This window comes from Carassius auratus, chromosome 32 (assembly GCF_003368295.1).
Source record: "Carassius auratus strain Wakin chromosome 32, ASM336829v1, whole genome shotgun sequence".
Classification (NCBI taxonomy): domain Eukaryota; kingdom Metazoa; phylum Chordata; class Actinopteri; order Cypriniformes; family Cyprinidae; genus Carassius; species Carassius auratus.
Window position 1 is genome coordinate 9,843,307 of NC_039274.1, and position 11,787 is coordinate 9,855,093.

The window sequence follows — 11,787 nt, forward strand, 5'->3', positions numbered from 1 at the left end:
AACAAGTTACAGCCACGCCCTTCCACAGAAAGTGATGACGTCTGCGGTCTCACCTGTAAAGGTAAACGAAGTGAGCACACCGTCGTGTTTGCGCTCGAGTTTGGAAATGCGGAATTTCACACTGCTTTCTGTCGGTCTCTAGTTAGTTTTAAATTCTCGCATTACTTATAGCTGGACTTAGACTATGTGAGGATAAAAGAAGAGACACTGACGACAGTCTGCCTGAAGTTTACAGAACTGCTTTGAATACTTGGATCTGAGGATGTTCTGCACTGATCGAGAGGTACTGTGTGTGTGTGTGTGTGTGTGTGTGTGTAATAGCCTGTCTCAGTGATCCTGAAGTGTTTATTCATTTATGGTCAACGTGAGACTTTTGACCGCTCACGTGAAGAAAAAGGACTAATGCTGTTTTCTTGAGTAATTAGAGCTATTTATAATGGGAAATATGCTACATCATTGGCTTTCGCCATTACTAATATTACTGTTAAAGTATGTTCCAGAACATATAGAGAGACAAGTTACAGTAACAGTATGTCCCATAGGGAGGTAAGTTTACAGTCTTGTGTCAAGCAAGACAAAACCTTTATGACTATTTTATTTTTCCTTAGTGAATGATCGGGATACATAAATGGGGTGTTGGTGGCGCAGTGGATAAGACACATGCCTTTGGTGTGAGAGACCCAGGTTAGAATCCACTGTGAGTCTCCGATGTGTCCCTGAGCAAGACACTTAACCCCTAGTTGCTCCAGAGGCGTGCAACCTCTGACATACACTCACCTAAAGGATTATTAGGAACACCATACTGATACTGTGTTTGACCCCCTTTAACCTTCAGAACTGCCTTAATTCTACGTAGCATTAATTCAACAAGGTGCTGAAAGCATTCTTTAGAAATGTTGGCCTATATTGATATGATTGCATCTTACAGTTGATGGAGATTTGTGGGATGCACATCCCGGGCACGAAGCTCCTGTTCCACCACATCCCAAAGATGCTCTATTGGGTTGAGATCTGGTGACAGTGGGGGTCATTTTAGTACAGTGAACTCATTGTCATGTTCAAGAAACCAATTTGAAATGATTTGAGCTTTGTGACATGGTGCATTATCCTGCTGGAAGTAGCCATCAGAGGATGGGATTGGGTACATTGTGGCTGACTCTACCATCTGAATGTCTCAACAGAAATTGAGACTCATAAGACCAGGCAACATTTTTCCAGTCTTCGACTGTCCAATTTTGGTGAGCTTGTGCAAATTGTAGCCTCTTTTTCCTATCTGTAGTGGAGATAAGTGGTACTCGGTGGGGTCTTCTGCTGTTGTAGCCCATCAGCCTCAATGTTGTGCGTGTTCTGGCTTCACAAATGCTTTGCTGCATACCTCGGTTGCAATGAGTGGTTATTTCAGTCAAAGTTGCTCTTCTATCAGCTTGAATCAGTCGGCCCATTCTCCTCTGACCTCTAGCATCAGCAAGGCATTTTCGCCCACAGGACTGCCGCATACTGGATGTTTTTCCCTTTTCACAACATTCTTTATAACCCTAGAAATGGTTGTGCGTGAAAATCCCAGTAACTGAGCAGATTGTGAAATGTCGTCAGGCACCAACAACCATGCCATGCTCAAAATTGCTTAAATCACCTTTCTTTCCCATTCTGACATTTAGTTTGGAGTTCAGGAGATTGTTTTGACCAGGACCACATCCATAAATACATTGAAGCAACTGCCATGTGATTGGTTGATTAGATAATTGCATTAATGAGAAATTGAACAGGTGTTCCTTATAATCCTTTAGGTGAGTGTATATAGCAATTGTAAGTCGCTTTAGATAAAAGCGTCGGCTAAATTATTAAATGTAAATGTAATAAATAACCGTCTTATTTGGATTATTAAAATTTGTGTAGTGTACTGTAGTGTAATTATCTCAGACATGTTTTTACAATGCTATTAAGGAGGGATTACTGTCCTCAGAAAATGACAAACTATTCTGAGGAACACTCATCCAGCCTGAACTTCTTGTTGTTGACAAACCTTCAGGTGTATGCTTCAAAAAAGAGACTTGACTGTGGCTGTCAATATAATGTTAATGTACACTCGTGTTTACTTAAACAATTGTCTTATAATAGCTTTAATCTTGTGTGATGCATAAAACATTGTTTATTACGGATTAGATGTTAAATTACTATGTGTTTGTATTGTGCAAAATGTCTGCAAATACTGAATGAGGAATGGTGCTGTTGTGTTTTACCAAGTTATTTGTCATGGGTCTGTGTTGCTTCTTTAAAAGTCATTTAGCAAGAACATACTTTAATTATTGTGACTTTGGTTAACTTTTGGTTAATGGTTATGTAAGGCAGACGTGAGGAATCAAAATCCTTGCTCTTAGGGGTTCCTCTGTCTCTCTGTCCCCGACACACAAACACACTCAGACACTTGCAGTTTTATAAATGGTTTCCCAAAGGCATGTCTTAACCTGTTGTCATACCAGCAGTAAAAGATGCAGCCAAGAGAAAGTAAAATGTAGAACAGGAAGAAGAAAGACAGCTTTGCTAAAATTATTATTATTAGTTGTATTATTAATTTAGACTGATTTGTTTCACATCTATTAGTAGCAACAGTATTATATAAAATATGCATAATCCCATTATATAATTTCCTTCCCACTGGTTTAAATTTTTATAAAAACCCAAGGGTTCAGAAAGACTGTAGGCCTAGTTGACCTCCATTGAAGTCCAGATACACTTGGGTCCAAAAATCTGTCACAGCTAATAAAATTAATTTACAGTATAATTAATTAATAATAATAAAAAAAAGTAGTATTTATAAATGATACTATCAGTGTAACAATGTGAGTGAAAATCATAAAGGGGTGGTTGATTGAACACTTTTTTATGTTATTTAATTTGTAATGTTGCTGTTTGAGCATAAAAATATCTGCAAAATTGCAATGCTTTTAAAATTCGGTCAGTTTAATGCCTACAAAAACGGCTGGTAAGAGCCTACAACAAGCTTCTTCCTAGGTCCGTTATATCACAAACCCAGATAAAACCCACCCCAGGGAACACACAACAAAGGGGGCGAGGCCAAGCTGTTCTGCTTTAGAGAAGAGAAAGAGAAAACTAGGGGTGCACGTGAAAATATGTGCACATATGAATCATGATTCTGATGGATTCACAAGTTTCAAAATCAATTATCTAAAGCAGCGGTTCACAATCCTGTCCCTCGCAGCGCCTTGCTCCACATCTCTCTCTCTCTCTCTTCCTCTCTCATTCAGACCATCAAATTAGCTCCAACAAACTGTTCCATTTATACACTTATTTTCACAAAGCAATGAGAATCGTTATACATGGACACGTTTATGGTTGCTGTGGTGTATTGAAGCTTTAATCAGATTAAAACCGTATATAAAAAGCTAACAGAAACAGTACAAATAACAGCGTATCTAAAAATATGACAACAACAAATAAACATACCATTAAGAGCCGTGCTTGTTCTGTGCGATCTTCTTCATTAATATTCTCTGTGTCTCAATCGGGCTCAAGTGATTAGAAAAATATAGAGAACATCATTGTTTACAATACAACTGGAATATATAACTGGGATGTTCAGACGCGCTCAAGAGGTGGTTTAACAAATCACAACACACTGAGCCAGCTGACCAATCTCAGTCAATCGCGTATTTCTGAGGGAGGGGCTTAATAATAACCGGAAATAAATCAAGGTGTTTGTCAGATAAGGGACAGATCGGAGTGGAATAAAGGTAAATTCTGTGCAAAATAATGCATTTAAAAAAAAAAAAACGAAGCATGAACACGTTAGACTGTACCCCATAAACACAATCAAGCCTAGAAAAAAAGTCAACCACCCCTTTAAAGGGATAGTTCAGGCAAAAATGAAAATGCTGTCTTTAATTACCCTCATGTTGTTCATGCTGGTCAGTCTCTGCTACCATTAATGAGAGTACCACGACGCATGCGTGTTCATTCCTCTGCTTGTAAACAAGGCGCAGCGCATCTGGGTTCTGCGTCAGCAGCATCACACGCTTGTGTTGTGGTACTCTCGTGACCGATGGCAAGAATGACTGGAAGATACATTTTTTTTTAATAAAATCATTATTTTTGTTTTCTTTGCACACAAAAAGTATTCTTGTAGCTTCATAAAAATATGGTTGAAACACTGATGTCACATGGACTATTGGACACATGGATGTCCTTGGCCTTGAATGTGGTAGTTCCCTAGCAAAATAAAACATTGTTTTATACAATTTATGTTTATAAAATGTTCTTTACTTATTCTTTGTCATTTGGGTGTATTGCAGGATGGCGTGGCACTGTATGAGCTGGACAATGGAAATTATCCTTTACTTCCCTCACAGGTAGGAAAAGAAACCATGTGGCGTGTGTTTTTGTGCATTTGTTGGCCAACTGGCTTCGATGACACAGTCACATGTTTACATAAGCACATGCTCATTTATGATAAATACACATGAATGATGATTTTGTATCTTACCACACTCTGGTTATAATGCCACATTCACATGATCTAAAGTTGATCTAAAGTTCCTGAGAAAACTAAATGACAGTCACAGACTCAAATACTGACACAAAACCAACAAACAACAATAATACAGTCAAACATCTGATAAAAAAAATAGATAATTACATAAAAATTGCACAGTATGCCTGCAACCAGATTCTTTCTGTCTTAACCTAGTTGATTCTTCATGTTTTATACAGGGTAACTTATACCTTCCTCAATTATATGACTATGTCCTGGTGGCTGAAAAAAATAAGAATATGGATGACCAAATCTCCAAGAAGCAGGATCTCTTTATCTGTGAACTGAAAAAGAAGAACATTAAAGTGATTGTATGTTCTGTCACTGTCACACACACTAGTATTGTGTCAGTTAAATTAGACTCTTACTCAAGGCTCTCATTATTGTTCAACAGATAGATGAACGTGACGGAAAGGTGTTCTTCGGTGTCTGTGCACCTGAAGAGATTTTTGCAAAGTACAAGTACTTGCTAAAGGTGTCTGATGCCTGTAACTGGAGCGGAGAGCAAAAGTGTGACGTGTCTGTCTCATACTGCACCAGGTGAGGGTCACAGTGTGCGAAATCTGTTGTTCCATTCAAGGCTTCTGTAATGACTTTCTTTTTCCATGTCTCATAGAATCAGGATCGTCCACTTTGTCTTGAACAATACATTTATAGGAACAGGAGGTACACTTGTAAAGCTCCTACTCTCTCTGTCTTTCATTTTCACTTTGTTTATCTTTTTTCCCATCGTTGTTCTGTCTCATTCTGAACCTGAAACTAAGAACTTAAAATACCGTAAACTGTACTCACCAAGGCTGTATTTAAATGATCAAAAGACACAAATAATTTGTGAAATATTATTAACATTAAAAATGACTGTTTTCTGTTTTGATATGTTTTAAAATGTAATTTATTCCTGTGATGGCAAAGCTGAATTTTCAGCACCTTTACTCCAGTCTACAGTGTAACATGATTCTTCACAAATCATTCTAATATAGTGATTTGGTGCTCAAGAAACATTTTGTATTATTATAAAAACTGATTTTTTTGTGCTGCTTAATATTTTTGTGGAAATTGTGATACATTTTGAAAATTGTGATACAAAAACAATCTTACTTACAGTACCCCAAACTGGTTGTAAGATTTTATTTTCATCTTAAAGCCATTCGAACACATAGTCTACCAAAAAAAAGCTATACATAAAATGGGTATAATGTGATACTAAACTGAATCTAAAAGTGTTTGTTCAAGCACATATTAAAAGGCTTTAGAAATAAATAAAAAACACCCATCAATGTTCAGTTTGTTTTAAGAAATATTAAAACTGAGCCTCTATAATATAATCAATGTCTCGGTTGCACTTTATTTTACAGTATGTGTACTAACATGTACTCATAGTGAACTTACATATTCTAAGAAAGTTCTGGTAACACATGGTAACTACATGGGGTAGGGTTAGGTTTAGGGGTAGGTTCAGGGTTAGTACCTAGCCATTACATAGTTATTGTAATTACTATAATAAGTTCATAGTATGTACACGAGGAACAGGACTGTAAAATAAAGTGCTACCAATGACTATCTGCTATTTTACAGTGAAAGAGAGCCTTAGAGACCTGCTGTATCAAGGTGCTTTTGAGTCCATCTTCTGTCTGCATGAGGTAAATCTTTCAGGCCTTATTTGTTGCATTCATCTACACAGAAGCCAAGGAAATCATAAAGTAAATACCTGAGCTTTTTAGTTTAAAAAGGGGTGTTTAACATTGTTGACGTATCTCTTCAAGAAAAAAGAGCAGGAAAAACTAAAGGAGAAGTGGGCAAGCTGGTTTGCATTAATGAAGCCTTTTCAACAGCCTGTCACTGATATCAAGTAAGTTCTCCTTGATTCATCTCATCTTGTTCTTCCTTGATTGTCTTTTTTTTAACACTATTTGTTTGCACATGTAATTTTAAGGGACTATTTCGGGGAGAAAGTGGCTCTGTATTACCTGTGGCTGGGCTGGTACACATGCATGCTCATCCCCGCAGCTGTTATCGGTGTTGTTGTGTTCTTGTACGGCCTTGCCTTCTTCAATACGAGTCCGCTCATGTGAGTATATTCAGAGCAAACAGATTCACAGATTCAGTGTTGAGGTGTAGAGACGGATGACGGGTCAGATTCAGACAGACTAATCTGAGTTTAATTATTAATTATTAATTATTTAATTGAATGATCTCTAAATTGTGGTGTGTTCTTACAGTCATGAAGTCTGTGACTCCAACATCATCATGTGTCCAAGATGTGACAGAGGATGCAGCGTGTGGAACCTGTCTGACACCTGTTCAGATGCCAAGGTCAGTCAATTAACAAGTGGCCGTTTATTTATAATTCAGCACTTTTCGAGACTAGAAATTGTTGTTTATATACATAACAGTGATTTGTGTTGAAAGGTGGTTAAAAGTTAGCTGTTGAAGAAGTCTCTTTTGATGGGCATTATCCAGTCTTCAGTGTCACATTATCCTTCAGAAATAGAAACAGTTCTCCTGCTTAATATTTTTTTGTAAGGCATTTTTATTTTAGAATTCTCTGATAAATAGATAAATAACATCATTTATTGGAATAAGAAATATTTTGTAACATTATAAATGTCTTTATTATTAGTTTTGATCAGTGGAGTACATTATTGCTGAATAAAATATGAATTTCTTTCAAAAAGAAATCTCACTATTATCTGCATCTGTTTTCTGTGTCATCTTGATGAGTTGTGTTAACAAAGTAAATGTGTACAAACAGATGAGCCAGCTATTTGACAATGAAGGGACGGTGGCTTTTGCCATGTTCATGGCGATTTGGGGTGAGTTTTTGCCATTTTAGCAAAATAAACTGCACATTTCTATGTGACAGATACTGAAGTACCATGATGTTTTTCTTTGACTAGCAACTCTGTTCTTGGAGCTGTGGAAGAGACAACGAGCTCTGTATGTGTCAAAGTGGAAAGTGTTTGACTGGTGTGAGGAGGAGGTAGGGTCATTACTTTTTCTCATACTTTTTCTCATCATCACTTTTAGAATATTTAATGTGCATCTTTTAATGGAGCCAAATAACTCGATCGGTCCACAGGAAGAACTGATTCTGGAGATTGTAAATGACCCTCAGTGTGAGCAAAAAGAGTTCAGGCATTCCTACCTGCGCAGCATTGTGGTGCTTCTTTTGGTTACATTAGTGGTGAGACGCTTTTTTGTTTTACTTTTTACATATATATTCAAATAATGTCACAAATAATAACTTCTCTTTATTGTGTTCAGTTGGTGGTGATTATAGGTCTGACCCATTGTCTGGTCATCTGCCGTGTTTTAACTGCAATAATGTTGTCCCAAAGTGAGTGGGACTTTTTCCGGGATCATGCCACCACAATAGCCATGCTATCTGGAGCAGTGCTGCACTACATTACCATTCAGGTTATGACTCGGGTAAGTACTGCTAGAAAACTGTCTTATGTGAAAAAAAAAAATTTGCTCGAACATAGGGACTTTCTGGAAGAAAATAATACATTTGTTTCTTTCCAGGTCAACAAAATTGTGGCCTTCAAACTGTGTGAGTTTGGTGGGTATTAAATATTGTTTGCATAAACTCGATTACATAATAAACTGACAAGCCTCCATTAAACAATATGTAATTACTGTTTATTTGCAGAAGAGACGCGCTCTTTTGCAGCCACAGAGAAGCGCTTCACAGTGAAGATGTTCACATTTCAATTCTTCACTCTCTTCTCATCTCTATTTTATGTGGCGTTCTTTCTTGGAAGGTAAATGTGTGTATGTGTGTGTGCTTTGTAGTTATTTATTTTTATGGCAGGCTATTCAAAGTGTCTCAATATGCTGTACTTAGGATCAATGGCTATCCAGGAAACTATGTGCGAATTGCAGGAAAATGGAGACTAGAAGAGGTAAAAGTCATGCCAGTATTACTGTACATTATATGTTCATTTATATTTAGAAATGCATATTTACTGTAGGTATATTTATGCATTTGTCAGACTCTTGCATTCAAAGTGTGATTCTAATCTTGAAATCTAACTGCAAACAAATATTTCTCTGATTTAGTGTCATCCAAGTGGCTGCCTTACAGATCTCTTCATCCAGATGGCTGTTATTCTGGTGCTCAAACAAACAATCAACAACATATTTGAGTTCATAGTGCCGTAAGTGTTTTCTAGAATACTGTATGCACCAAAATCGAATAAGATAAAATCTTCATATTTTTCCAGATTCCAGAAAAAAAAAATATACAGTGCTTATTGGACCTGGATTTCTCTTTCCTTTTCCTTTGTTTGCGGCCACAGCTGGTTAAAGCTCTGTTTTAGGCGCAGAAAGTGTGGTAACTGTTGCCAGGAGGCATGTCAAGAGGAGGGGGACAAATCCTCCCAGCTTCGTAGCCTGGTGGAAAACTACGACCTGAACGATGTTAATGCTTTCAGCTTGTTCAATGAGTTTTTGGAAATTGGTTCGTTTCTCTCTCCATTATCACTGACTTACCCATAACATACATTTTTTACTGTAGTAGGATTTTTGGATTGCTAAGATTTACTTTTGTTATATTTTGACATTTGTGAACTTTACAGTAAAGCCACGTGCTTTATTTGTGGTAATGTTCCCAAGTCATCCACTAACCTATATTGTTCTCTCTGTCATTAGTTCTTCAGTTCAGTTTCACCACCATTTTTGTGGCTGCCTTCCCTCTGGCTCCATTATTGGCCCTTATCAATAACATTTTTGAGATCAGACTGGATGCCATCAAGATGGTCAGCCTTGAGCGCCGCCCAGTGCCCAAAAAGACAAATGACATCGGTGAATAGTTAATGTATTTGTGCAGTGATGATGATGTGTACCGTGGCGTGTACGTCAGTTTTCAAGCATCCAGTAAACCCACCGTGCCATGTATTGTCCTCGTGCAGGTGTGTGGACTAGAATATTAGAAGCTGTCGGGGTGATGGCTGTCATCGCTAATGGACTGGTGATAGGGATTTCCTCTGACTTCATTCCCCGTCTGGTGTATCGTTATCATTATGGACCTTGTGCTACCAACAATAACACAAGCCTGGAGTGAGTAGTAAACCAATCAAGCAGCGTTTTCCACATTTTCATTTCACCACTTATTGGCAAAAAAAGTGTCAAATCAAAAAGTTTGTTTAAAGTGTATATTGTTATTATTTTGTCTGATAGCTGTATGACAGGATACATCAACAACACTCTGGCAACAGCATTCATGTCCAATGACAAAGTGAGAGACGACTTCAAGCAGTTGATAGAGAATGGATATAATATTACACAGTGCAGGTGAGACTTGTGTTCTTGGTTTTGATGTACCTTTTAATAATGCAGATGAATTTGATTGGTTTGTACAGTAAGGGAAGGCTTCATGTCCTACAGTTTCATTGCATTGAATGTGTATGGTGTATTCTACAGTTACAAAGACTACCGCAGCGATGAAGACCAGAGTCTCACCCCTCAGTTTTGGCTCATTCTGGCACTCCGCTTTGCATTTGTTATTCTGTTCGAGGTACAAATATTCGAGCTATTTAACTTGGCTTTCCGTTTTATTAATCTTTTATCATGTTTTACGGTGTTGATCTTTGGTTAAACATTGTCTGGGATCTCCTGTGCTTCTCTCCGCTCAGCATGTAGTCGTGATGTGCAAATTTATCGCCGCCTGGTTTATACCTGACAATCCCATCAGAGTGAAGAACGACAGGCTAGACGACAAAATGAGGAGGCTGAAAAAGGAACTCCAGTAAGTATTTTCATGTGACTGAGCTATGACTCTTTCTCACTGCTGTGAATGTGAAGTTATATTAAAATATTTAGGACAGTTATAAGCCTCAACAAATCCTCTCTGTGGTGCTTATTAACTGTTGTTTCTGTCTCTAACAGTGAAGCAGATGTGATCTTTAACACCAGATGCACTGAGGTGTGAAGGATGAAGGTTCTAACCAGATTATTTAATATCAGAGATCTGAAAACCTGATGTCCATGTGTGCAACAAGACTTTATACAGTCAGATTTCTGTATTTGATTGAGATCATTATCTGACTTGCATCCATATGTGGGATGTATCTCTTCACTTTACTATTTGAAAGCCGTTATTGTAGCTTTGCTCTCTTTGCAGTTTACAGTTTTCCTTATGATGATTCATATTTGCTCTGCTTCAGAGGGATACACCATACGTTTATTGGTTGCATCATATATTAATTATGTTTCTGAGCAAAGAAAGAAAATGTGCCTATTACCTGTGAAAATGTACAATTACTTAGTATGAAAAGGTCCAACAAGTCTCAAAAGTATCCATTAATTTTGTTGCCAAAAATGTATTTTATAATGTTTTTTTTGTTAAAGAAGATTTAGAAGATTTATTTTTTTTTTTTTAACAGGAAAAGTAAGAAAGCTTCAAGTAAGAAAGCTTCAGCCAGTGTTAGGCCTCACTGTTTTGTGTAGATAAAAAGACCTGAATGTGACCTAAAGAAAAAATATGGAAAATGATCCCAGTATGTGTTATGCTTTTTACATTGCTGTCCATAGCATTCCTAAACATCTGTCTTTCTCTTTAAATAGAAATATATTTCGATATTATATTTTTCATATTTTCCTATTGATTGTGTTCCAGGAATAAAGTAATGGGGTGAAAGAAATGTTGAAGTTGAAATAAAATTTGAAAATGGATTTTTCCTCCATAAGATGTCAGTAGACACTGTTGAGTCACTTTATACAAAGAACGAATACTTTTACTGCGCAGACATTCCATTAGTTACTTTTGACCAGTGTGTTTTGTTATACTCTGTCAGTTGTTTAAGATAAGCTGTTATCTTAGGTTTCTTCCCTCTACATAATTTTGCAAGAATCTAATGGAAATGATAGTTAATGGAACGTGCAGAAAGTTTCTTCTTTTGCTGTCTTGAAGTAATCCTAAAGCTTCCTAAAATTTCAATATATCTTCCCTTTTTATCTATAATAATAGTTCTTGAAGATATATGGAAGTGTAGAGATGAGACAGATTTGTCTCATCATTTAGAGCAATGTATGAATTCACTCTTTTTATATTAAACAGCAACTTTTTATAGTGATTTTTTTATTTGCTGCTTCCTCCAAGTGTTTCTGGGTCACACACAGGGAACTGAGTAATTGCATGTGTGCATATTTCTGTGGTTGCGTTGGCCTTTTCTGTTCAGCCAAATATATTTGGCTCATACAGCTTAAACCAGATATGCATAAAATGTGGAGTGCCT

General features: G+C 37.1%; 1 protein-coding gene across 1 annotated transcript; it reads left to right on the forward strand.

Moving 5' to 3' along the window:
- The first annotated feature begins 51 nt into the window (after positions 1–51).
- On the forward strand, positions 52–11,617 carry LOC113051567 (anoctamin-9). Its single transcript, XM_026215446.1, has 24 exons — positions 52–283; positions 4,311–4,367; positions 4,729–4,860; positions 4,944–5,089; positions 5,166–5,215; positions 6,125–6,189; positions 6,313–6,398; positions 6,483–6,617; positions 6,769–6,862; positions 7,302–7,362; positions 7,447–7,529; positions 7,629–7,733; positions 7,814–7,978; positions 8,075–8,111; positions 8,202–8,313; positions 8,397–8,454; positions 8,612–8,709; positions 8,851–9,011; positions 9,203–9,355; positions 9,463–9,610; positions 9,731–9,844; positions 9,974–10,067; positions 10,186–10,298; positions 10,439–11,617. The coding sequence occupies exons 1-24, from the start codon at positions 263–265 to the stop codon at positions 10,479–10,481; spliced, it is 2,331 nt and encodes a 776-aa protein (XP_026071231.1). The 5' UTR covers positions 52–262; the 3' UTR covers positions 10,482–11,617.
- The last annotated feature ends 170 nt before the right edge of the window (positions 11,618–11,787 follow it).